Source organism: Acartia tonsa, chromosome 4, assembly GCF_053477335.1.
Source record: "Acartia tonsa isolate MP-2025a chromosome 4, ASM5347733v1, whole genome shotgun sequence".
NCBI classification, from domain to species: domain Eukaryota; kingdom Metazoa; phylum Arthropoda; class Copepoda; order Calanoida; family Acartiidae; genus Acartia; species Acartia tonsa.
The window spans coordinates 57653814-57681269 of NC_137263.1; the positions used below are offsets into that span (position 1 = coordinate 57653814).

Below are 27456 nucleotides of genomic sequence, written 5' to 3' on the forward strand. Positions count from 1 at the left end.
ATGCTTCGTTATAAGACTGTGCCTTGTTGTATTAGGAATCAGTATTCAAAAAATCAGATGAATCGGATAATATTAACACAGGGGTGTATATTCAGCACAAGATTTATTTTTTTTCCCCGGCTACAAAATTTTTCATTTTTTTTCCCCCCCTAGTTTTTTCTCTCCAAGTAGGGGGGAAAATGAAAAAATATTTAAAGAACTCTATATTTTATTTATTTTATCACTCATACCACACATTTTTTTGTTTTTTTCTCCAAGGAGAAGGGGAAATGGAAAAAATGTTTTCAGTTTTCTCAATTTTTACATTTTTTTTCCCTCCAACTACTTATTTTTTATTTCCCCCCCCCCCCTTAGCCGGGGATCCCATGCAGAATATACACCCCTGTATTAACATACAAAAATTTTGGTCAAAAAAGTGTAAACTCAGCATGTTTTGAATAGACGTACAGACTTTTAGGTAACGGTTATAGAGTTGCTACGCTTACTAAGTCGTACCTAATTGTTATAGGAATCATCATGCACAGTTTGAAATCGATAGGACAAATCTAACCTGTTTAAATTAACGAAAAGAGCTAACCGTTACGGACAGACGTACGGAACGACTCTGATTATAGAACAACTTTGCTTTTAAAATGACACAAAAAGACAGATTAAAATGACAATAGGTAAGGTTTTTTTTAAATCCGAATTTCGTCAAGAAACTTGGCATTAGTAATATCTCCTTGGCAGGTCTATTTTACTAAATTGAACAAAAATATGGAGAGTAACGGCTGGCGGCTCAAATGTTTAGCCGTTTTTTGCTATTCGTAGGGTAAATCCCCCCCGGCCAAGTTTGTACAGTTATAGGAAATGAAAATTCAGTATCAAATTTTGGCCTGGCCGTTTAGGCTGGTTTTTATAGTTATTATCCTAATTCTTTTTGTAAACTTTCTTATATGATTGGATCTACCCGTAAAACTTTGAAAATTGAATTTTGAGACTTTCCTTCTAGGGGCTTGTGGTGCAAAAGACCCCCCCAAACACTAAAATTTTAAGTTATGAGCTTATTTTTAAAGATATCAAGCAGATTTTTTAAATGGAAGCTTTTATTGCATAAATAAGTTGATTAGCCATCCCATATTTCATTTTTAAAAGCGAAGCTTTTCTATAATTAGGGTCGGTCCGTCCGTACGTCTGTCCGTAACGGATAGCTTTTTTCGTTAATTTAGACATGTTAGAATTGTCCTATCGATTTCAAATTTTGCTTGGTGATTCCTTTAGTAGTTAGGTACGATTTAGAAAGCGTAGCAACTCTATAATCATTACTAAAATGTCCGTACGTCCATTTTAAACATGTTGATTTTTTTACTTTTTTAAATAGTTTTTTTTTGTTAATTTAGGCATGTTAGAATTGTCCTATCGATTTCAAATTTTGCATGGTGATTTCTGTAATAGTTAGGTACGAGTTAGAAAGCGTAGCAACTCTATAATCATTACCAGAATGTCCGTACGTCTATTTTAAACATGTTGATTTTTTTTACATTTTTAACAACAAATTTGTATGTGACCTAAGGGGGGGGGGGAAGTTCTGACACATTTGCGTAAACCTGGTGTATAGGCTTTATCTTTGGACTGAGAGGATAGGTTATTAGGGATAAAATCATTCTTATATGATGAATTTCCCCCAGATTTAAGATTTTTTGGATAGGCCTCCAGGTTCCGGAGCTCCATAGCCTCCAGGTGGTCTCTATACAGGTAAAAATGAAAAAAAAAATTTTTTTTTAAGAGTTAGATGTCAGCTTACCAGTTAAAATATGTATATTTTTTCTTCAAATATGTGAATAACAATCAAAAAGAAGCATATTTTGTTTTATAAGTTAACCTCTAACTCTTCAAAAAAAAATCTTATTTTTAATTTTTACCTGTACAGAGACCACCTGGAGGCCTGGAGCTCCGGAACCTGGAGGCCTATCCAAAAAATCTTAAATCTGGGGGTAATTCATCACATAACAATGATTTTATCCCTAATAACCTATCTTCTCAGTCCAAAGATGAAGCCTATACACCAGGTTTACGCAAATGTGTCAGAACTTCCCCCCCCCCCCCCCTTATTTGATTGGTCTGATTTTTGGTATACTGATTCCTGGGCTACAAAGTACAATATTATAAGCGAAGCAACTCTATAATCAAGTCCTAAAAATGTAAGTATGTCCATAATCATTATCCTGTATCAAGCAGTTTTTCAACAAATTTACTTACAATTTTGCTTTGACTCTTATACATTCGCATTCTGATTATTCAGTTCTGACATTACACAAGTGTTAATGTCCGTTTGTCCTACCGTTTCAGAGCTTCGCCTTTATGGATGTTGTCATCCTTGTTGCACCTTACCTCTAGGGACATGTAAGCTCAAAACTTATAAATTTTGTATTTGGGGGGGTTGTTTTACTCCAAAAGCCCCTAGAAGTAAAGTGCAGAAATAAAATATGGAGTGGCTAATCAACTCATCTATGTAATAAAAGGTTCCATTTAAAAAATCAGCTCGATATCTTTAAAGATAAGCTCATAACTTAAAATTTTAGTGGTTGGGGGGGTCTTTTGTCCCACTAGCCCCTAGAGGGAAAGTCCCAAAATTTAATTTTCAAATTTTACAGGTAGATACAATCATATAAAAGAGCGTACAAAAAGTATTAGGTTGATAACTATAAAAACAAGCCCAAAAGGCCAGGGCAAAATTTGATACTGAATTTTCATTTCCTATAACTGTACAAACTTTACCCCCCCCCCCCCCTTAACTACGTCGGAATTAACTTTTTAAAGAAAATATTTGCTTTAATTCATGTTAAATGATACAAATAATCATTTTTTAAAATTATAATACCAGCCACTTAACGGCAAGAACCAGCTGAAAACGGTTGGGACCGGCTAAGAATATGATGTGTAGAAGTTTCTATGGGAAAAAAGCAAAAATAGACCAAATGGCTAAGCCGTAACTTTTTCAACTTTCTGCTCGATTTAGGAAAAAAGGATTTCTCGAAATGCATAAAGCAATAAGTACACAAAAAGTAAAAACAAAATATACATGATTAAAAGAGTTAAGAATATTCATGGATGAAAAAAATTTTCATTTAAAATTTAATTCTATTTTGATACTTAAACTGTCCTACTTTGCATTTAATTAACCTTGTATAATCAAACATTTATTTAATTAATTCACTTTGATTGTTATCAATGTGCAACCATAGGGAATATTAGTTCTTTTATAAGTAAAAATGCATTAAAAACATGTATCAATTAATAATTGCTATATTTAGTTCCTGATGATGAGGGCAGTTTTGCCCTCGAAAAAAGATTACTGCCCTTTCATGTAAAGACAAAGAAACCTTAAACACCTAGAAGTAATTTTCCCTCCCTGTGATCATAAAATTACCATATTGTAGTTGTCTGGACTAATTTTTAAAAGATCAAAATATCTTTGTGTTAAATAAATATTCTTAGATTACATTTTGATAGAAGTTTATCTGAAAAAAAATAAAAATAGACAATATTCCAAAGCACTGTTGGGCAAATCAATAAAAACAATTAGGATTAAGCTTTTTACATACCTATTAAATGGTTCTAAAAGCAAAATAAAATTAAACATCACAAAAATATAAACATTCAATGAAATAAAAGATCAAATAAACTTTAACTTAAACTCAAATTCACAACTATATATCATCAAATGTTTTGATGAGTTCAAACTGCTGCGACACAAAAGTAAACTTTATCAATGAAAAATTTAGTAAAAGGGATGGTAACTTGTAATATTGTGAACAGTTTTATTAGTATTCTTTTATTAGCATTTGATTATGTTTTGGCGTGTTATTTTATTTGAATCATTTAACTCAACAAAACAATTGATTATATTTCCTCAAAAAATGCCTAACATTTCAAAGTTTTATTCATAATATACCACCAAGGTGAAACTTATTTTCTATATTGATACAACAATATTAAATATAACCCTAGCAAATTCACAAAAAAAAACACATTTAAAATCACTGCTAGAAGGTGCTTAGAATCACTTGCTCTTGTCTATCTGTCTGATGTAAGAGATTTCGCTGGCTGATTGACTTTTAAGGCTAATGGTGAATTCTATTTAGGATTTTTCATTTTAAACAGAGCCTTTCCAACTCTGCCCGCAAACTTTCAATCTGCCTCTCCTCCCTTTCTAACTGCGCCTGATGCTGATTTTCAGCCTCCTGTAGCTGCTCTAACTTCATTTCCAACTCTGCCCGCAAACTTCTCTCATAGGCGTCCAGCCGCTGGTTTTCAACCTCCTGCAGCTGAAGGAGGGTACCACCTTCGCCCCTAGAATATTACCTTTCTTAATTTGAAAGTGGAGGGGAGAGTCGACTTTGTCCCTAGCTAAAACAGAATCAATAACAAGGTTGACAACATCCAGCGTTTCGGAGCCGTTTAATTTTGATGCGGCTTCGGCTCTGGCTCCTACCTTAAAATTGTGTTCATTATTGAATTTGATAAAATAAAATAGAATAATATAAAATAATTTGCTTTTATTTGATTAAAGCTATATAAAAGTAGAAGGATGTGTGTCTATTTGTTAAGTAACAATAGTTTTTCAGTTTATTTTATGGAAATAGACCGTTGCCAAATTATAATATTTCTTTAAAAAATCATTTTTAGCTAATCTGGAGCCGGAGCCGTTTTTAACGAAAAATACGGCTCCGGCTCCACCAAAAATGTTGCTGCTCCCGGCTCCGAAACGCTGACAACATCCATAAGTAGTGAAGCTAAAAAGTTATGGATGGACTTCCAGAAGAAATGAACTATAGAGCAGTGTCATGAAAATTTTTTTAAAATAAACTACGTGAAAATCTAGGAATTGATTCAGTACCCCAACCATTAAGTAAATCTTAAACAAACTTTGTGGAAATATGAAAAAAGTAAATCTGTTTAAACCCTGAAAATTTCAGCCTACTATCTTGAATATGAGTCGAGAAAATCATAAAACTTTGAGAAAACTAGAAATTGAACTAACACCCTGATCAATAAGCAAATCTCAATGAAACTCAATAGAAGTATGCAGAATTTGAACTTATTCTATCCCTGAAAATTTCAGCCGTCTATTTTGAATATTAGTTGAGAAAATCATGAAAATCACATTTTCCCCATTTTGTCTCTAACAGATAAACGGACTTTTCAAATTATAGAGTAACTCAACTAAAAATACTTACTCTTTACAAGACAACATCAAATTGTGAATATCCTGGATTTCAAGAAACTTTATCACTTCTTTGTGGACTAGGTAAGGTAGATGATCAAAAGAAAAGACATGTTCCTCTGCCTACAATAAAATTACACTGTAGATGAATATCAATTGGGGGGTAAGAGCTGTCAATTGTATATATTATAAATAATAATTGTAGAAAACTTATCTGAAAAAACTTAATATAAAAATGGAAAACAGTGCTGTTTCTGAATTTTATAGTATACATGGAAAAGAGACCAGTAGGTTGCGGGTAAATTCCGTGAAGGTGTGAGTTTAAGGCTTAAAAACAGTAGTAGAACAATAATATTGACTAAATATGTAGGTATATTCCTTATTGAAAAGAGCTTTAGACAAAAAAAATTGTTAAAAAAACGGAAAATTCATCGAATGCTTCGCTAATGTCAAACTGACAATAAGAACAAAATTGACAATTATAAAAAAATATTGGTAGGTAAGAGTTTCAAAAATTACAAATAATGCCAATTATTTCAAAGATATTAATTTTTAAAAACATTATTTGATTGTCCATGGTAATTCTTTTTATTGCATGTTAAAAAATTATTTTTGTCAGCTTGATATTAGCAAAGCGTTCAGTGAAAATTTCAGGTTTATTTAACAATTTTCAGGTTATTATTGTTCTACTACTGTTTTTAAGCCTTAAAACTCACACCTTTATGGAATTTACCCACAACCTACTGGTCTCTTTATACCTGTGTATTTTCTTGTGGTTTATCATTGGCAGTAAATTTAAGTTTCTTTGACACTTCTTTAGTTGCATTTACAATGTCAATTGAGTTTGGTAAAATTTCCGTGGTTGATTGGTGATGTTCTTTTGAATTATCAACAACTACCATATCGTGCATTTTAGTGTTTGATTGGTGGTGCTCATGTATATCAACAACTACCACATCATTTGTTAATGTTTCATTGTCACTAATGAGTGGGTTAGTATGTATTTCAGTGACTGATTGGTGGTGTTCCTTTGAATTATCAGCAACTACCACATCATTTTCAAAAGTTTCATCATCACTAAAGAGTGGGTTAGCATTCATTTTAGTGTTTGATTGGTGGTGTTCTTTTGAATTATCAACAACTACCACATCATTTTCAAATGTTTTATCTTCACTAAAGAGTGGGTTAGGATTTATTTCAGTGGTTGATTGGTTGTGTTCTTTTAAATTATCAACAACTACCACATCATTTGTTAATGTTTCATTGTCACTAATGAGTGGGTTAGTATGTATTTCATTGACTGATTGGTTGTGTTCTTTTAAATTATCAACAACTACTAAATCTTTTTCAAAAGTTTCATCATCACTAATGAGTGGGTTAGCATTTATTTTAGTGTTTGATTGGTGGTATTCTTTTGAATTATCAACGACTACCACATCATTTTCAAATGTTTCATCATCACTAATGAGTGGGTTAGCATTCATTTTAGTGTTTAATTGGTGGTGTTCTTTTGAATTATCAACAACTACCACATCATTTTCAAATGTTTCATCATCACTAAAGAGTCGGTTAGGATTTATTTCAGTGGTTGATTGGAGGTGTTCTTTTAAATTATCAACGACTACCACATCATTTGCTAAAGTTTCATCATCACTAATAAGTGGGTTGGCATTCATTTCATTGGTTGATTGGTAGTGTTCTTTTATATTATCAACAAGTAATAAATCATTTTCAAATATTTCATCATCACTAAAGAGTGGGTTAGCACGGACACCAAAAGATGGTTTTATTTTAAACATTTTAACTTTCACTACAACAAAGGAAGATTAAATCCTGATGGGATTTTAATTTTTAAACATCCACCTTAAGTAATTTTTCTTCAGCTATAATATAGCTGTAATCAAGGGGGCTAGAAAATAGCTTAAAACCATCCCAAGACATAAATCTGTGAAATAGCCTAAATCTGTCAAGGGACCTATGTGAAGCATCCCTAAAATAGAGAAATAGATAAAATGAGTACTAATTCAGATCTTAAGCCTAAGACAAAAAAAACTTACTACTTTATATAATACTAGCGACTACGCCCCTAAAAGACTCTAGGGGCACTTAAGATTGGGGATATAAGTTTCCCACAAATCCATTTTCATTTCAAGATTTAAAAAGAAAAAAAAATTAAGGGGGGTGTCATTTTTTATTGGTAAGGTGGAGTTACAGTACCCCAAAATAGTTAAAACCTTCCCAGGACCTTTAAGAAGCTTACTACTTTATATAATAATGGGTCTAGCAGTTGCGCCCCTAGCATCTAGGGGCTCTGTATTTTAGTAGCTAGGAAAAAAATGAAGATTCCTTTAAAAGGAGAACTAAATTGGTTAAGCGGTTACTTAGTGAGATCCTTCGTTACAGACAAAAAAAAAATACTTTAGATTGTAGCTTCGCACCTACCATATAGGGGCCTTATAATTAAATGAGAACAAATGGGAAGGGACGAGAAAAATAATAGCCTAGAACCACCCCAAGACTTAAATATCTAAAAATAAAATAGCCTAAAACCACCCCAAGACTTAAATATCTAAAAATAAAATAGCCTACAACAATTCCGGTACCTTCATCCATAGAAGATGGAGAACTTAATTGATTCAGAAATCTTAAGCTTCAGACGAAAAACCTTACTTCTTTATGTAATAGGACTAGCGACAGCGACCATAGCATCTAGAAAGGGAAAAAGTTAGCCTTAAACTATATCACGAAATAAAACTATCCTGGGACGTATGTGAAGCTTCTCTTAAATAAAGAACTCAATCAGATCAGTAGTTATCAAAAGATGTATGTCTGTTTTAAAAAAATTTAAACTTTATAAGAAAATTGGTGGTTGACTTCCCCCACCCCCAACAGATCAAGTGCCACTATAGGCCTCTAGGGGCGTAATAGTTGTAGGCATAGTGTCCTGACATCGATGTCGAAAGTCTTTAGTACACAATACTATTGGCTTCGCCCCTCTAGAGGCTCTGTAATAAAGGGATTAGGGAAAGAGCTAACACCATCCCCATAGAAGAAAATTAAGCTTCAGACAAAAGAAACCTTTCTACTTTATATAATAGGATTAAGATTTTTTTGACTGATTTCAATTGCTACTGATCCGATAGGTTGCTTCATTTTAGTTAAGCTTCACATAGGTCCAGGGACATGGCTCTAGGCTGCATTATCCTATTACATAAAGTAGTAAGCGTTTTTTGTCTGTCCCGAAGGATCTCGCTAACCTCTGAACCGATATTGTTCTCATTTACAGTGAAGCCTGTTATAGGTCCTGGGAAGGTTTTAAACTATTATTGAGGAGGGTGTCTTCACCACCTCTCCCACCAAAAAATACTTTTTTTAACTCATTTTAAACTAAAATTTAAAATGGGACGAGGTCGACTTTTCCCCCTCCTACATTAAGTGCCCCTCTTAAAAAATTTTATTTAAAAAATCAATTATAATACCTATAGCTACGCAATTAATAGACTTAAATTCATTCTTGTTAATCATAATAACAATTCAGAGATCTTAAGGGATAAGACAATGGACGATAAATTGATGTACATCCCCAATATGATAATCGAAACTTACCCTTCATTGATTAAAATTTTAAACATTGTTCGTTCAAATTAAATAAACCCAAAGTTTTTGAGCTAACAAATAAAATTATAAGGTTATAAACTATGGGGGACAGTGTAATTTTTAGTCCTATGTCTCCTCCCTTCGGGATAAAGATTAGCTTGTAATGGGCGGAGCCAGTGCGGCATACAAGTTACCAGGGATCTCACATGAAATTTTATTTTTACACGACTTTTTTTTAAAAAAGGGAAGGGGGGGAAGAAAAAGGGGGAATTAAAAAGGGAAGGGGGTAAGGCAAGAAAATTTTAAAAATACACGACTTTTTGGCAAAAGTCGTGTAAAAAACACGACCTTGTGATCCCTGCAAGTTACAACAAAATCAAAATAAACATTTGACATTTTATAATTGGCGCGGTATTTTCAGAGTGGCCGAATTTCAAATGTTGAAATCCCCATAAATTTTAAGAACTATTATAGATTTGTTAATTTAACGATAAAATTGATCTATTCTTTCGAAACTGGAAATTAAAATTTTTTGATTATTTTTTTATTTCGCAACTTGTCGTATGAAATAAGTATGTCATTGTCAGATAAGCCAAAACGGCCTACAAAAAATCCCCTTTTGTTATAAATTTGTCCAGGGATTATGGGAAAATGATTAATTACAAATTTATTTTCCCCTAAATTTTTCAAGGATTTTTAAGGAACAATTTTTAAACAAAAATAGTTGTGATATAAATTCATTTTCCATTAAGTTTTCCCCAAATCCGTGAATTTTTGTCCTTTCTCTTTTGAGACGACTCATGATTGTCTCCTCCCTTCCCTTTTTTATCTCCCTATTGGTATTTTAGCACTTTCCCGCCTCTTTTTAGTGCTTCGCCTCCTAGTACAATGAAAGTACGTTCACCCCCACTCTCAAGTTCGACCATTGAGGTACCGGCACGGAGACATTTGGCTCAAAACTTTTGAAACATTTATCGGTATTAATAATAACAAAACTTTTTTTCAAATAAAATGCGGGGAAAATTCCAAGGATTTCATATATAATTTTAGCAAAAGTTGAATTATTCAAATTATCAAAAGTTTGAATCTTTAGGCAAGAGAAGCAGAAAAATTGTGCTCAAGCGGCTTCCTTCATACACAGCTGTTGCGATGAACCCGTAGTCACTGATCTCTCGACCAATCAGAGTCAAGGTGACAGTTGAATGCCATGCGCTGATTTGCTGTAGCTTTGTTTACGTTCGGGATACTAGGGACACATTTTACTCTGCATATTTTTTCCCTCATAAAGTAAAAAGAAGAAACAGGAGCAAAATTTTCCTTTTACACTTTTTTCCCATTAAACAAAAGTTTTTTTAATTTAGAAGTTTAAAAACATTTTTATAAAAGATTTTTCAAAAAAATTTGTCAATTTTCATCTAGTATAAAGCGGGGAAAATTGTTTAGATAGAATTTTGTCGTTGACATAATTGAAGAATCCCTCCGTTTGGATTCTTGCATTTACCTCCCTCGCTCTCCATTCCCTATCTGAGCAGATAACCTTTCCCCTTTTTCTGATAAACACCTTCGATTCTCCTTAACCCCATTCCTCACAACACGAATTTTTTGCGGTGTTTTTTAAAAAGCAGCTTTTTATTATGAAATAAAAAAAATGCAAATAATGAATAAACAATTTATTTTGAATGTATTGAAGTGTTTTTGTATGAATTAAGTAGTTTATTTTAAAAGCTGACTTTTCTCTGTTGAAAATGCGCAAAAAATTTCGCTCTCTAGCTCGAGCTGTAGCTGGTGTGTCTAGCTCACAGGCTAAGTCCCAAACTAAGCCAACACTTAGAAAATTTTTGCCTCGTGGCCAAGACACAAAAATTTTCAGTTTCCTCCGGATTTTTGCATCAAAACTGCCCAGGTTAGATCTTTATTATATAATTAATTAATAATTTTACAGTTTTTATATATATTTTGTTATAAAAAAGTGACTTTTTAACCATTTTCTTCAATGCCGAAAATTTTATAACGGCACAATTTGTATGTTACACAAAAATGTGAAAGTGAAAAAATCATAATTTTGTCAAAAATTCTCATAATTTATCAAAAAATAGCATAAAACCTGTATTTTAAACAAATTTTTTTTTGAAAAAGGGAAAATTATTCTAAGTATTTTTGTACTTAGCTGAATAAAGAGGTTGTGGGGAAATTTTACTAAGTTTGGGGGACGCCATTTTGACTAAGTATAAAATTAGAAGGGAACTTAGTACAAATTCTGAAAATAATATTTCATAAGTTTTTTTGTTATTTTTCTCACAAAAAAAATTATTATAATAAAAGTTAATTTTTTGAAATTTGAAGTTATTTTTAAAATTTTAATTTTTCTAAAAAAAATTTTTTTTTTTAAATTGTTAAATTTTGATTATTCATTAAAGTAAAATTACTTATAATTTATTTCATTGTAAAATTTTTTAGAAATATTTTAATTCAATAGGTATGAATAACTTTATTTTATATTTTATTATGATTTGCATTATTTACTTAGCGGTTGCGTCCCTAGTTTTCATGAGTTTTCAATTTTAAAAGTTAAGGGGGGGGGGGGGGGGGGCAGTAAAGTAGCCTAAAAACTTCCAGAGAGCTTTGTTCATTGTTTAAGTTTCACACTCTAGGTACAGAAAAGTAGACTAAAACCATACAAGGATTAATATATATATAAAGCTTTTTGATAATATAACAACACTTTCTTGAAAATAGCTTAGAACCAAAGTATATTGTATAGCAGTCCGATAGACGTACCGACAGACAGACATCATTCTACTTTGTACAAAAGAAAGTATATTAAATTAAATCTTCTTAATTTATATTTTTCCAATAATCTTAATTGCGCAATTTAAAGTGTTTTCTTTTAAACGAAAGCAAGATTAAATATATATGTCTATTTAATCAGTTGTATTAAGATTTTATCCTATAAAGTAAAGAAGTAAGGTTCTTTTTGTCTGAAGCTTAAGATTTCGATTATTATCTGATTATTTCTTTGTCATAATAATGTATTCAATTTGGAAAGTATATCATAGTGTTTTATATTCAAACTAGCGGCTACGCCCTGGAGGGTACTTGGGGTGGTAGGCTATTAAATTCGACCCCCCCCCCCATTTTTTATTTTAGTTTTAAAAAGAAAAATTCCTACTCATTATTTTTTTTTGGGGGGGGGGAGATGTTCTAAAATTTTAACAAATCTTCCCAGGACCAAATCGGTTCAGCGGATTTCATACACTAGTTTACTCGCCCTTAGACTCTAGGATAGTGTAGGGTCAGCAAAATAGCTTAGTACCATCACAAGACAATTATAGAGTTTCCCTGTAAAATAAAACCAATCCAGCAATCTTCGAGATATTAAGCTTAAGACAAAAAACCTTACTACTTTGTGTAATAGAATATATTTATCTCATTATTGCAAAACAATCCTTTTTTATTGTCGTCTTTTAAGAACAATTTCTTTTACAAGATTACTTTTTATACATTAAAAACACTATTACTTTTAAGTAGCGAAGCTACTCTAATTCGTTTAGTCAGTCTGTAACGCTAAGGGAGAAATGTTATTTTCTCGCCTGTTATTAAAGATAGACATCTTTTATCTTTTTGTTGAGATTCCTATAACACATGCTCATATGATCTATACATTGTTAACAAAGTGCAGCTACTCTACAATTGATAATTTTAATATCATCATTAATTACCTAACCATCTATGTTTTTTTTTTCAGTGTTGACAGTTCGTCCTTTGATGACACTGGTATAACAAACAACAAATTTCAAAACTTGTAAAAAACTCCACACAAATCTCTAGAACCGCCAGAATGACCGAATCAGAGATGGCCAACGGACACGCCGAGGTGAACGGCATGAACGGCGGCAGCGACCACCACAAGTCGTCTCGACCCCGCGAAACTTCAGAGGAGCGCCGCATCCGCAAAGAAAAAGAACGTTCGTCCCGGGCCAACGAAACCGAAGAGGAGCGCCGCATTCGCAAGGAGAAAGAGCGCAAGGATCGCCCGAAGGAGACGGAAGAGGAGCGGCGGATTCGCAAGGAAAAGGAGCGCAAAGAACGAGAGAGCGGTGGCAAAGAGAGACGGAAAGAAACGGAGGAAGAGCGCGCCGCGCGTAAAGAGAAAGAGCGCAAGGAGAGAGAAAGCCGGCCCAAGGAGACGGAGGAAGAACGGCGGATAAGAAAGGAAAAGGAGCGCGAAGAACGACACAAGAAGGACGGCGAAAAGCGCAAAGAGACGGAGGAGGAGCGCGCCGCGCGCAAAGAGAAAGAGCGCAAGGAGCGGGATGAGCGCCGCAAGAATGAAACCGAAGAGGAGCGCCGGATCCGCAAGGAGAAGGAGCGCAAAGAGCGCGACGGCGGCAAGGACAAGGAGAGGAAGAAGGAAACTGAGGAGGAGCGCGCGGCACGCAAGGAGCGCGAGCGCGCCGAGCGTAAGGAGAAGGAGAAGAGCTCGCCGGTGAAGCGGGAGATCAAGGATGAGCCGGGGATGGAGCTGGGGGATGATTACTTTGCCCAGGAGGAGGCCAGGATCGAGGCCCGGCGCAAGGTCAAACAGGAGGAGGTTAAACAGGTAAACTTTTTTTGTTGACATTAGCAGCGCAGCTACTTTATTAATAAATATTTGTTTTTAATTAAATCTTGATTGGGCTGTACAAATAAGCATAAATAAAACTTTTTCACCAATGATGTGAATCTACCTACTGAAGGGGTAATTTTGTTTACATAATTAACAGATTTCTTCATGTACTCTAATAAAATGATTCTTGCAAATGACGATACCCCCATCCTCCACCAAAACCCCACCCCCTCTCCTCCTACTGGATGAATGAACTAACCAATAAATGAGGTCCATATTAGCCAGATAAATTTACAACAATTTTTCCCTGTAAAAATGTCGATTGTACTAATTTCTGTATATCTCAGGAAGAAATGGATGAGGATGAGAATAATGGTGGAGACGAGGATCAAGAAGAGGAGTATAAACCAGGTATATTAACTTAAGTTCAGGGATATTAAGGGATAAGACAATGGTCGATAATTTTATGTTACTCCCGGGGATGGAGGGGTCGTTGGACATTGAATTACATTTGTACCCTAAGTTAAAGTTTTATTTGTTGGAATAAAAAATTTTAGTAGTGATTTTTAAATTGTTGGTTACGAGCTGTGCAGGGGTATATATTCTGCAAATTTGCAAAAATTAAGAGGACTGAAAGCATTTTTTTTTCTATTTTTCTAAAAAAAACTAAAAAATATGTGGAAGGGGGCATAATACCTATCCTATTATATAAAGTAGTAAGCGTTTTTTGTCTGTCCTAAAGGATCTCGCTAACCGCTGAACCGATATTGTTCTCCTTTACAGTGAAGCTTCTTATAGATTCTGGGAAGGTTTTGAACTATTTTAGGGGAGGGTGTCTTCACCCCATCCCCCCACCTAAGATATTTTCTTTATTCCTTTGGAACTCAAATTTAAAATGGGATGAGGTCGACTTTTCCCCCTCCTACCTTAAGTTCACCTAGAGGCTTCTAGGTGCGTAGCCGCTAGTGAATAATAAAATAATAAAATAAAGAGTTCTGAAAATATTTTTTATCCCCTTCCTTGCTGGAAAAAACTAGGAGGGGAAGAAAAAAAATTGCAGCAGGGGAAAAAAAGAATTGCAGCAGGGGAAAAAAAGAATCTTGTGCAGAATATACACCCCTGGAGCAGTGTCCAAACTTTTCAACCAGTATTCTTATTTTAGACATCAAACATGAAGATTCAGATGAAGATATGCCTTTGGCCAAGAGAAAGACAGACAAGAAGAGGAAGGCACAGGTACACACAAAGACTTACAGACAGACATACCGATCAACTAAAGTTGCTTATAGAGTAGCTTTGTCATTAAATTAGGCTTCTTATATTGCTAGATCATCTCTTACTTACTCTACTACCTTTTATTGCCTAATGCTGCTATTTCTTATTTGGATATAACAAAACAAAAAAGCATGCTTATAAAAACCTAGGTATTTAGCTTCCAGTTGACAACAAAAATCAACAATTTCTCATATATCAAGACATACTGTTACTTTTATATAAGGATAAAAACACGTGTCTAGTTATCTTCCATCATTTAGTCGATAATATTATCATATAAATTGTTGTGTATCATAAATATAGTAGTTCAGTTATTTATAGCAATGTAGTACACACAGCTTTCAGGGGATATCAAAACTGGTAGGCATTAATTTTATGATCTTTATTGTAATATTCGTGGAAAATTGTCTGAAATACGATGGCTGAGAACCGATTTAAATCCAGCGGATATAAATCTGTTTCGAAGCAATACTGGAAAATCTGTTATTGGCCTATACCTGTTAGACTAAGTGACATTTTTTTACCATAGGATGACGACGAATCTGACGACGAGCCACTGTCGAAAAAGAAGGCCAAGTCCTCCAAAAAGAAAAACAATAAATATTCCGACGAAGAAGAGGTGAGATATATTTTTTTCTCCGGCTGCAAAATTTTTTATTTTTTTTACCCCTCCTAGTTTCTCCCCCTCTCACATATTCTTTTAGTTTTTTTTCACCAAAAAGGTGAGAAAAATGGGGGGAAAGAAATGCCTCCAGTTCTCTTAATTTTTACACCCCCCCTCCCCCAGCAGGGTCAAAATTGTAAATATACACCCCTGCTTGTAAGATTATGCCTTATTGTTAAAATAATCTTTTTGTGAAGTTGAAAATCGATTGGAGTTCTTGAATATGACTAAAATTATCTTGTAGGGTTGTTGTTACCCTAAATTTAAACTCCTTTTTTATTTGTTGGCTTAAAAACTTTGGGTACCTTTTTATTAAAATCTGAATTGTTTAGTGTTAATCCATCAAAACATTTCTACTACCTACTTAATTACTACATTGTCTTATCCCTTAAGATTCCTGATTTTCAACCTAGATTTACTTTCAGTATGGCTTCGAAATCAATTGATATCCACTGATACCCAAACCAAAACTCTTGTACAGCATTATATTACAGACAATTTTCTATAAATATTAAAAATTTAAAATAAGATTTATAAAATTAATACTATAAGCCCGGCCCTTTAGTCCTTCAGGGATAACAAAACTGATTTTTCATTTTAATATCCGTGGAAACTTGTCTGTAATACGATGTGATAAATAACTTTTCTTAGGAGGACTTTAAGCCGGCAAAGAAGAAGCCGAAGGTAGAGAAAAAGCCCCCGCCAACCCCATCCAAAAATAACTCCTCCCCCCAGAAGAAAATGACAAAGAAGGAGAAGGAACTCGAGGAGGAGAAAAAGGTAGGACGAAGTTGCTGTTTGTGTGATCTTAAATACCAAGAATAGCCTAAAACTTTTCTTTTGTCTATTGTATTACATTTTTATGAATCATTCGATCCGGTCGTTAAAGAAATGGATATATTATTACTTGGATGTTACACCAGATTTATATGTTCTCTAATAAAGTGAAACTTGCAGCGGGTTAAAATAACGAAACCCCCATCCTCTCCCCTCCTACTCGATGTGCAAACTGACCAATAAATGAGTTCCATGTTAGCAACCTACATTAACGACAATATTTCCCCTTTCATAATATCCAAGTATATTCTATTTCCTTTGTTTAAGAAGACCTGACAGATAGACAGACATGCATCCTGTTACTACAGAATTTAGGATTGCCGTTTCTCTGATCTAAATGGACATACTATTGCAGGTGTGGAAATGGTGGGAGGAGCAGGAGCAGCTACCCGACGGTGTCAAATGGAGATTCCTGGAACACAAAGGTCCAATGTTGGCGCCTGAATACGATCCCCTTCCTTCACATGTCAAGTAAGTTAATTAGAGAGAGAGGGGACAATGGGCTGTTTATTACACTAGTCCCCAAAGTTTTATTATAGCGTTTTCTTATTCATTAGCTTAATAACTTTGGGGGCTACAGTGAATTTTTATAGGTTAGATCATTAAGTTTAGTGTCCATACGCTTAATTACTAATTGTAATCTACAGAAGGGGTATTGTTGTGTATCATCATTGGTGATGTACATCAATTTATTGGTCATTTACGAGATCTTAACGTACGTATTATCCTAGGTTCTGGTACGATGGTAAGGTTATGAAGCTGTCCCAAGACACAGAGGAGGCTGCAACCTTCTACGGAAGGATGTTGGACCACGACTACACCACTAAGGAGGTATTGAATTGTCCTATTCATTTCAAACTTTGTCTTATTATATCTTTATAAGTACTAAGAACTAGCAATAAATATGGGTTAGAATCATCCTGTTATTTTAAAACAAAGTAACTTCTATGGAAGTATGTTCTACCACGACTAAACCACTAAGGAGGTATTGAACTGTCCTTATCATTTCAAACTTAGTCATTATAAGTAAGTACTAAGAACTAACTATAAATATGGGTTAAAATCATCCTGTTATTTTAAAACAAAGTAACTTCTATGGAAGTATGTTCTACCACGACTACACCACTAAGGAGGTATGGAATTGTCCTATTTGTTTTAAACTTTGCCTTATTTTCTCTTTGTAAGTACTAAGAACTAGCTATAAATATGGGTTAAAATCATCATGTTATTTTAAAACAAAGTAACTTCTACGGAAGGATGTTGGACCACGACTACACCACTAAGGAGGTATGGAATTGTCCTATTGTTTTGAAACTTTGTTCAATCATTGTATTCCTGACAATTTTAAATCCTCCTATGCATGTTAAAGGTTAATGATTTTTTGGGTCTTTTATTACTAAGGGACTTCTCCACTTCAATGGGTTTTTAATTTTAATATCCGCGGAAAGCTGTCTATAATACGATGCGATAATAGTTATTTCTCGCATCTTATTATAAACGGCTTTCCGCGGATATAGAGTGTACAACAACCTCGGGGCTAAAAAAAACTGGTTTTAATCTTATGATTGTACATTTTTATATTCGTAGAAAGCTGGATATGATACGATGCTAGACATAGTTTTTTCGTATGGATGAGAACCGGTTCCTATCCACCGGATTCGAATAAATACGAGAAACCACTATTCTTTTATTTTTCAGGTGTTCAACAAGAATTTCTTCAAAGATTGGCGCAAACTGATGACAGAGAAGGAGAGGGATATTCTCAGAGACCTACAAAAGTGTGACTTTTCTGAAATTAACGAGCATTTCAAAAAGGTAATTGTTATTATAGTATCTAAATTTATTTCTGTTTGAAGGGGTGTCGGCCGTCGGGGTGAAAAATGTACATCCCTCTCCAGGGTTTCGGATCCGCATTGATTGTATGCGGATCCGAAACCTCAAAATTTGGTCAGTGCGGATCCGGATCCGGATCCTTGACAATAAAAAAAATCACCAAATTTTTCAAAAAAAATTTGTTCTTTAATTCGAAGTCAAAAATACTTTTAATTTTCAAGTCTGAACCTAAACCTTAAAGATTGGCTCTCATCAAGAGAATGTCTGAGATTTTATATAAATTTAGGTAGATTTTTCCATTTTTCCCGCATTTTTTTGAGTCCAAGGATCCGGATCCGCATTTTTTTGCGGATCCGGATCCTTGGACTCAAAAATATGCGGATCCGGATCCGAAACCCTGTCCCTTTCATATTATTTAATTTAAATTTAATTTAATGCCATAGGTACCTAAGAATACAGTGTTTTAGAGATTTTAAACTTATCTTAACAATGTTTTGTCATGTGCTTCAAACTATACTAGAAAAGAAATTTTATACGATATATTTTACCCATGAAAGGCTTCTATTTATAGACTAATTATGCGAACAAAATGAAAAAATTATGACCTTTACTACCAAAATCTGTGCACAATTTCAACTAATTCCATGACGGAGTTGTTTCTTTTTATCTTATTGGCTGATTTAGAGAATGTGTCTCTAGATTATCACTATTTTTCACTGTAAAAGAATCATTTAGATCCAATAGTTCATGAGATGCTACACACAGGGTTTCGGATCCGGATCCATGCGGATCCGGATCCTTGGACTCAAAAAAATGCGGAAAAAATGGAAAAATCTACCTAAATTTATATAAAATCTCAGACATTCTCTTGATGAGAGCCAATCTTTAAGGTTTAGGTTCAGACTTGAAAATTAAAAGTATTTTTGACTTCGAATTAAAGAATAGAATTTTTTTGAAAAATCCTGTGATTTTATTTTTATTGTAGGATCCGGATCCGGATCCGCATACAATCAATGCGGATCCGAAACCCTGGCTACACACTTACAGGCAGACATCTTGTTGCTTTTTTAAAGGATTCTCATAATAAGTTTCACTGTAAAAAAGAATCCTATAGGTCCAGTGGTTCATGGAATGCTCAGCTATACAGACAAGCACACATCCTGTTACTTGTTCTAGGTGAGCGAGGAGCGTAAGGCTCGCTCCAAGGAGGAGAAAAAGGCCGAGAAAGAGAAGAATGAACAGATTATCGAGGAAATGGGATTCTGTATCATTGACGGCCATAAAGAAAAGATCGGTAATTTCAGGTAATATATCCCTTCTATCCACCTATGTATTTATCTATCTATAGAGAAAGGTTTTTCTATAGTCAACATATATTAAAATAATTTTATAACTACTGATTATCCATCCATCTTGAATTAAGCCCGTCTCGGTTATTATCTATCCATCAAACTATCTAATACCTATCTCCAGGGAAAAGGGAATGTGATTCTGACAAACAATTCTAAGTGAAAATTTCTCCTCGACCCCCTTCCCTTTTTTCTCCTTTTCTTACCCACTTCCTTTTCAGTTACACCAAAAACAAGTTTTAATTTTCCGCAATTTCCAATGGAATTAATTGGCTGAATAGCAGCCCCTGGCTATCTTTCTATCTAATAATTAGCTATCTATCTATCCTAGAATTGAGCCTCCCGGGTTATTCCGTGGTCGAGGCGAGCACCCTAAGATGGGGGCGATAAAGATTATGTATATCTATCCAACTATCTGTCTATCTATCTAACTATCTAACTATCTGTCTATCTATCTATCCTAGAATTGAGCCTTCCGGGTTATTCCGAGGTCGAGGCGAGCACCCTAAGATGGGTGCGATAAAGATTATGTATCTATCTATCCAACTATCTGTCTATCTATCTAACTATCTGTCTATCTATCTATCTATTAGCTATCAATCTATCCTAGAATTGAGCCTTCCGGGTTATTCCGTGGTCGAGGCGAGCACCCTAAGATGGGTGCGATAAAGATTATGTATCTATCTATCCAACTATCTGTCTATCTATCTAACTATCTGTCTATCTATCTATTAGCTATCTATCTATCCTAGAATTGAGCCTCCCGGGTTATTCCGTGGTCGAGGCGAGCACCCTAAGATGGGAGCCATAAAACGGAGAACAATGCCAGAGGATGTTATCATCAACTGTTCAAAGGAATGGGACATTTATGAATAGATACTCTTCCCAATGATGATTAAAAAAATACCCTTGTTGATTACAATTATTGCTTGAAAAGATTGGAAACGACCAATTAAAATTGGACAAAAGTATTCATAGTTTTTAAGCCAACGATGAAAAACTTTGGTTACTAGTTAAATCTTCAGTACAATTTCCCTGGATCCAAAGGGACAAGACAATGGCCGATAAATTAATGCACATCCGGTCCACAATGATGATTTATAAAATTACCCCTTCTTTAGATTTTAATAAGTGTTTGAAACGCTTGGACACTCAACTTAATGAACTAACCAATTAAAAAATCTATTAAAGTTCCCAAAGCCAACGAATAAGCAAACGTTATTATAAAACTTTGGGTACCTATGACCTATCCATAAACTCTCCTTGGTAACTGCAGGACAGCGAGTATCCAAAGCCGCCACCTGGCCACAAGTGGAAGAAGATCCAGCACGACAATGCGGTCACCTGGCTCGCGTCCTGGACAGAAAATGTTCAGGTACATAATTTGATGTCTTTGCTATCTTCTATCCAACCTTGTTTTCTATCTCTTCGGGATAGCCTTATGGAAAGAATATGTTTAGGTAGATATTTTATGTTTTTTGACATCTTTAATTTCTATCTAGCCATCCTTTTATCTATCTAGCTATCCTATTATCTATCTATCTATCTATCTCAGGGCCAGATAAAGTACGTGATGTTGAACCCTAGCTCCAAGTTGAAGGGAGAGAAGGACATGATGAAGTATGAGAAAGCGAGAATGTTGAAGGCAAAGATTGATGACATCAGAACCAACTATATGGATGTAAGTTTTTTGTTCTTTACAAGGATCTTAAGATATAAGGCTGTCTACATTGATAATAAACAAAACTACCTCTTCTGTACATTAAAGTTATTGGTGAAATAGTTTGGACACTACTTGTTAGGGACCAACCAATCAAAATTCTTTTAAGTACCCCAAACTTGAGCCAAGAAATAATAAAACTATGGGTACCAGTGTAATTTACAATCTTATGTCCCTTCCCTTCGTGTATTGAAGTAATAAATGATCATTAAAAGACAAAATGTAATGTTTTTATCTTATTTTTTTTCTTTTTAGGACATGAAGAGTAAAGAAATGAGGGTTAGACAGAGAGCCGTAGCTTTATACTTTATTGGTAAGTTAATGTATATAAAAATACGTGGATATTATGAAAGGGAAAATTTTTAAATTAATTTATGCTGCAACATTGACATCATTTATAGGTCAGTTCGTTCATCTATAGGAGGGGAATGATGGGGTAAAGGTGATGGATGGGGGGATCGATATATTAGCCTGCTAGAGTGTAACTGATAAAGAGTGTAAGTGATATACCCCCTTATTAAAGAGTATCCAGTATACAACTTACTTGGACCGTCAGCTGGCCATGCTTCATATGTTCTGATAAGAGTTTCGGTATTTTTCTTTTTTTCTTTCCTTCTATTTTTTATGACCATTGAATATCTGCTCCTTAACTTCGTCCGTTTGTCCCTTCATCAGGGGTGTATATTCTGCACAAGATTTTTTTTTCCCCGGCTACAAAATTTTTTATTTTTTTTCCCCCCTAGTTTTTTCTCACCAAGCAGGGGGGGAAAATGGAATATATTGAAAGAACTCTATATTTTATTTATTTTATCCCTCCTACCACACACTTTTTTAGTATTTTTCGCCAATGAGGGGGGGGGGGAATGATAAAATGTTTTCAGTTTTCTTAATTTTTACATTTTTTCCCCTCTTACCACTTATTTTTTATTCCCCCCCCCCCCCCCCCGAGCCGGGGATCCCATGTAGAATATACACCCCTGCCCTTCATGTCTAATATTCCACTGTTTCTCATTTAAAAAAATGAATTTTGTTATTGATTGACCAATTTTACCTATATAGATAAATTGGCGTTGAGAGCTGGTAACGAGAAGGACGAGGACCAGGCCGATACGGTCGGTTGTTGCTCACTTAGGTAAGATAGATAGATAGATAGATAGATAGATAGATAGATAGATAGACAGATAGACAGATAGACAGATAGACAGATAGACAGATAGACAGATAGACAGATAGACAGATAGACAGATAGACAGATAGACAGATAGACAGATAGACAGACAGACAGACAGACAGACAATTATGGACCTCTACTTTTCTTATCACCTGATTAGATTGTTTAAAAATTACATCCATCTATTGAAGGGGTGATATTGTTTTATCAAAATTGGGAGTATAAATCATTAACTTATGGTTTATTGTCGTATCCCTTAGGACCCCTGACTAAGATATTAAGAATATAAGAATGGATATACCTAGTATATTGGGTAGAAGGTTGGGATTATCACTTTATTGTACAAGTACACGAAAATCTGGTGCATCATCAATTGTATTGTAGGTATGAACACTTATCTACTAAAGGGGCAACTTTGTTTTATCATAATTGGGAGTATTTATCTTGTTTTTAGGTATGAACACGTTCAGCTGCACGACGAGAGAAATGGAAAAGAATTTGTTGTCGAGTTTGATTTCCTGGGTAAAGATTCCATCAGGTAAGTCGTATCATTTTTTCCTGTATGGCCTCGAAACCTTTTATATCTGCTGGATTAGAACTGGTTTTATGCCATACTAAAAAATCATGTATCGTATTAAAAACAATTTTCCACGATTAGATAAAATAAAAATCATAAATTAATACCACATTTGGCTGTCTATTAAACTATTCCCCAAAGTTCTTATTTATTTGCTCAACATTTTTTTACAGGAATTTTGATTTGTTGGCTAATTAAGTTGAGTGTCCGAACGTTACAACCACTAATTTTAATCTACAGAAGGGGTAATTTTGTGTATCGTAATTGGGGGGAAGTACATCAATTTATCGGACATAGTCTTATCCCTTTATACCTGACTATATACAAATAATTTCTAGATACCAGAACGAGGTACCCGTGGAGAAGCGAGTGTACAAGAATCTCAAACTGTTCCTCGAGCAAAAGAAGGATGGTGATGACTTGTTCGATAGGCTCAACACATCCATTCTTAACCAGTATCTCAATCAGCTCATGGACGGTCTTACCGCCAAGGTAAGGGTTAGGTTAGGAGTCGTTTATCCCCGCAGGGTTAGGTTTGTTGATTTAGTTTTGGGATGAAAACTTCCATTCTTAACCAGAATCACCCTTTAGCTATAGTTTGTTATCTATCTAACTAACTAACTATCTATTTCTCTGGCTATCTCAACTATGCAGGTATTCCGTATATAACGCCAGCTTTACCCTGGAGTCACAGTTATCTTTCTATCTATATTTATGTGACTTCTGTCTGTATATCTTTCTGGCTATCCTAAACTATTTTCTATCCAGGTATTCCGCCAGTTTCACGCTGCAGGCACAGTTATCTATCTATCTATCTTACTTTCTAAATTACTTTCTATCCCAGGTATTCCGTACGTACAACGCTAGCCTCACCCTGTAAGCACAGTGCTATCTATCTATCTAGCAAGGTATCTAAACTATTTTCTATCCTAGGTATTCCGTACATACAACGCCAGTTTCACCCTGCAGGCACAGTTGAAAGAGTTGACCGAGGATGATGACCCAGTTCAGGCCAAGCTTCTCAGGTAATTATCATTATTTAGACAAAATATCAGGGGTGTATATTCCCCTCCTTTAGCAGGGTATCCCATTCAGAATATACACCCCTGCAAAATATATTGTGTTTCAATCTTACTAACCAAATATAAGAGAAACATGATGTAGTTTCTGGCCGGCTTTTGCAGCGAAGATCTCACTAATCATTAGGCCGATACAGGCCTCCTTTAAATTTTTCTACTTGGGCACGTATGTCAAATGGAATGACAGTATTTTTTTTTCAGTTATGACTTCGAAACCGATAATATCCATTGGATAAGAACGGTTCTCAGCCATACTGAAAAGTCCTAAATAACTTAGTACTACAGACAATTTTCTACGAATATCAAAATAAAAATCATAATATTGGTTTTAATCTTAAAATTTTTTACTTCAATATCCGTGGAAAGCTGTTAATTCAAAAAGGCATCAGCTTTCATGAAAACTTATTTTATTTAGCTACAACCGAGCCAATCGCGCAGTTGCTGTGCTGTGTAACCATCAACGTGCAGTTATTTTAATATCCGCGGAAAGCTGCTAATTCAAAAAGACATCAGCTTTAATGAAAACTTATCTTATTTAGCTACAACCGAGCCAATCGCGCAGTTGCTGTGCTGTGTAACCATCAACGTGCAGTACCCAAGACTCATGACAAATCTATGGAGAATCTGAACGCCAAGATTGAGGCCAAACAGGTAATTTTTCATTGTTGGAATTTAGGCGGCACGCGGTTTTCCTTTTAGTGCCTAGTCGAGCACAGACCCCCCTCCCCTTCTTAATGTTCAACACCTTTCCCTAAGAAATGTTAACCATTGGGGGTTTACATGAATTTATCATCCATTGTCTAGTCCCTTAAGATTCCTGAAGTTCTACCAATACGTTCATTTATTAGCTGGCTTAAAATCTTTAGAAAATAAAAAATAATCAAACTTTTCACTTATTAAATTTTCTTCTTTACCCCATCCTCTTCCCTTCTACTCTGACCAACAAAAGAGGTCCATACTAGCTACCTAAATAGACAGTAAACCTTTTCCTGTCGTCAATATATCCACTTAAACTAAATCCATTTCAGGACCAGATCAAAGAGGCACAGAAGAAGGTGAAGAACGCTAAGAAGGCCTCCAAGGGGGGAGCCAGCAAGGCAGAGTACGAGAAGTGCAAGAAGACTCTGGAGCGACTGCTCGAGCAGCTAGACAAGCTGGAGATTCAGAAGACAGACAAGGACGAGAATAAGACCATTGCCCTTGGCACTTCAAAGTTGAACTATTTGGATCCTAGGTAAAGTTTACATGTCATTTTTGTTTCCCCTATCCTTTTTTATAATGTAGTTTTTTTTTGTCTGTAGATTAAGATTTCAATATCTACTGAACTGCTTTTGTTCTCCTTTTTAGTGTAGCTTCACATATATGTAGATTTAAGCCTTGAGATGGTTTAAGGCCTCCTACCTACCCCTTTGAATGCAGATCACCTAGTCTCTAGATGCTATGATCGCAACCGCTTATCCTTACGTTTATCGATTTAACGAAGAGAGTTCAACAAAATATAAACGTCAAACGCAACATAGACATATTTAAATATTAAAAAAAAAAACATTTAAAGTGCCACTAGAGGCCTCTAGGGGCGTAGCCGCTAGTGTTATTTTATTATATTTTGATTGTTCACTTTGTCTGTCCGTCAGTCTGTAGCGCTATGGTGGGGGAAATATGATTTTCTCTGCGGCCATTGAAATTTTCAGTGAAGATTATTCTGACATATGCTCATCTTGTCTATACATCGTTTTGTCTGTCTGTTATGTTTCAAAAGACGTAAATAATTTTGTTTTGATATAGTAGTCCTATCAATTTAAAACTCTTTCTAGAATTTCCGTGGCATGGTGCAAGAAGCACAATGTTCCAATTGAGAAGTTTTATAACTTGATATAATCATCCTATTAAATTAAAACTCTTTTTAGAATTTCCGTGGCTTGGTGCAAGAAGCACAATGTTCCAATTGAGAAGGTTTATAACAAGACTCAGAGAGAAAAATTCAGGTTATTTTATTTTTTTTAAATAGGAAATATCCGCAAAGTTAAGCAGGGAAGTAGGGGACTATTAAACGTCCAAAGGTGGTGGTAAGGGGCTTTTATTCCCCGCAGATTTATTTTACCCCCCTAAAAATTCTCCAATACGTTAGATTATACCCCCCACAAAATAATAAGGCCTTAAAATTGTTGGATAACTTTATCAAATTTAAACTAGTTCCGAACAAATTAGTAGTGTCCAACCTTTTCAACCAATAACATTATGTTTTCTTCAGGTGGGCCATCGACATGGCAGATGAGGATTACGAGTTCTAATCCCGCCACGGGATTACCACGGATGATAATCCCGCAGGGATCACACGGATCATAAAACCATGTGAGATCATCACGAGATCTAATCTAATCCCGTCAGCAATCATACCTTCTTTTTCCTTTTTATTAATTATTCGGATTTGGCAACAAAATGAAGTTAGGATAGAATCACAATTTCTGCATTTGGGGAGTGTACCCCCCGGCCCCCCCCCCCCCACACACACACACTCAAGCCCTGCAGGGCTGTCCTAAAACAGGAGTGGGGTGGTTATTACTTGCAGAAAATGTGATTTTATCCAAGCAAAATTGATTTAGTGCAAAATATTCCTGGCATCGAATATCACCAAAAATCGTTACCAGCATTATTTAACCGTAAACTGCACATTATATCCAAATTTATCAATTTCAGTAATCTTGCCAATTCAACAATTGTTCATGATATTCAAAATTGATTTTTAAACCATTATTTAAATGAAATAACCAAACTGTGAGAAAAAAATCTAGAATAAAAGACATGTTAAAAAAACATTACCAATCTTTTAAAAATGAAATTTTTAATTAAATTAAAATTTAAAACAATAGTCATTATTTAATTGTTAAAAAAGTAATCTTATGTATAATAAAGTTAGTATAATATTATTTTGTAGCAGTTGGGGGCACTAAATCAAATTTAAAGGTTTATAATGTGGTTTAGTGATCCAAACTATGTATTGTAAAAAATTAGGTGTAAGGTTTAATTTTTTTCTGTATGTTAAAAAATTCAAAAATATTTTTTTTTGTCCTAAGGCCACGGGGCATTAAAAAAAAATATGGGGGGTAGGTGTCACCCTCCCTCCATAAAAAAATCATGAATTTTTAGTTATGAAATACAATATCTAGATATTAAGAATCTTTAGTTTCATAAATTAAGGTTATTTTTCTAAATTTTAGTTATTTAGGTTTTAATATAATTATACTATAGGTGTATTTGTTGTACCATAAAATATCCTATTTTTGCGGTTTTCCAGTCTTAAACCCCTACTTACCAAAAGGAAGGTTTTATGCTAGAAAACTGAAAAATATAAGTTTCATTCTTCATAATTATCCATTAAAATTTGGCGGGTTTTTAGAATCAAATAAACTCATAATCACACTACATTGTTGATACATAATTAACTGAAAATCTGGTGTAATTTTAACACAATAATCTATTCTAGAACCCGCCAGTTTGATTTTTGTACTTTTGTAGTTTTCTTATTGAATTATTATTTTTTT

General features: G+C 34.6%; 2 protein-coding genes across 3 annotated transcripts; one reads left to right on the forward strand and one right to left on the reverse strand.

Annotated features, from left to right (window-relative positions):
- Window positions 1-3504: 3504 nt before the first annotated feature.
- Window positions 3505-7067, reverse strand: LOC145317916 (uncharacterized). The gene is made up of 3 exons (XM_080159199.1): window positions 5965-7067; window positions 5220-5329; window positions 3505-4332 (listed from the first exon to the last, which is right to left on the reverse strand). The coding sequence occupies exons 1-3, from the start codon at window positions 7003-7005 to the stop codon at window positions 4131-4133; spliced, it is 1353 nt and encodes a 450-aa protein (XP_080015325.1). The 5' UTR covers window positions 7006-7067; the 3' UTR covers window positions 3505-4130.
- Window positions 7068-10367: 3300 nt separating this feature from the next.
- Window positions 10368-26713, forward strand: Top1 (DNA topoisomerase 1). 2 transcript variants are annotated; one of them, XM_080159200.1, is made up of 22 exons: window positions 10368-10706; window positions 12549-13403; window positions 13757-13820; window positions 14572-14645; window positions 15214-15303; window positions 16000-16128; window positions 16541-16656; window positions 16917-17016; window positions 17884-18000; window positions 19195-19322; window positions 20120-20220; window positions 20642-20742; window positions 20923-21048; window positions 21343-21400; window positions 22147-22219; window positions 22713-22796; window positions 23174-23327; window positions 23769-23860; window positions 24454-24565; window positions 24943-25148; window positions 25822-25899; window positions 26166-26713. In XM_080159200.1, exons 2-22 carry the CDS (start codon window positions 12642-12644, stop codon window positions 26203-26205), a joined length of 2805 nt encoding a protein of 934 aa, XP_080015326.1. In that variant the 5' UTR covers window positions 10368-10706; window positions 12549-12641; the 3' UTR covers window positions 26206-26713. The 2 variants fall into 2 exon arrangements, with proteins under 2 accessions (XP_080015326.1, XP_080015327.1); XM_080159201.1 differs by lacking the exon at window positions 26166-26713 and having other exon boundaries at window positions 25729-25894.
- Window positions 26714-27456: the final 743 nt, after the last annotated feature.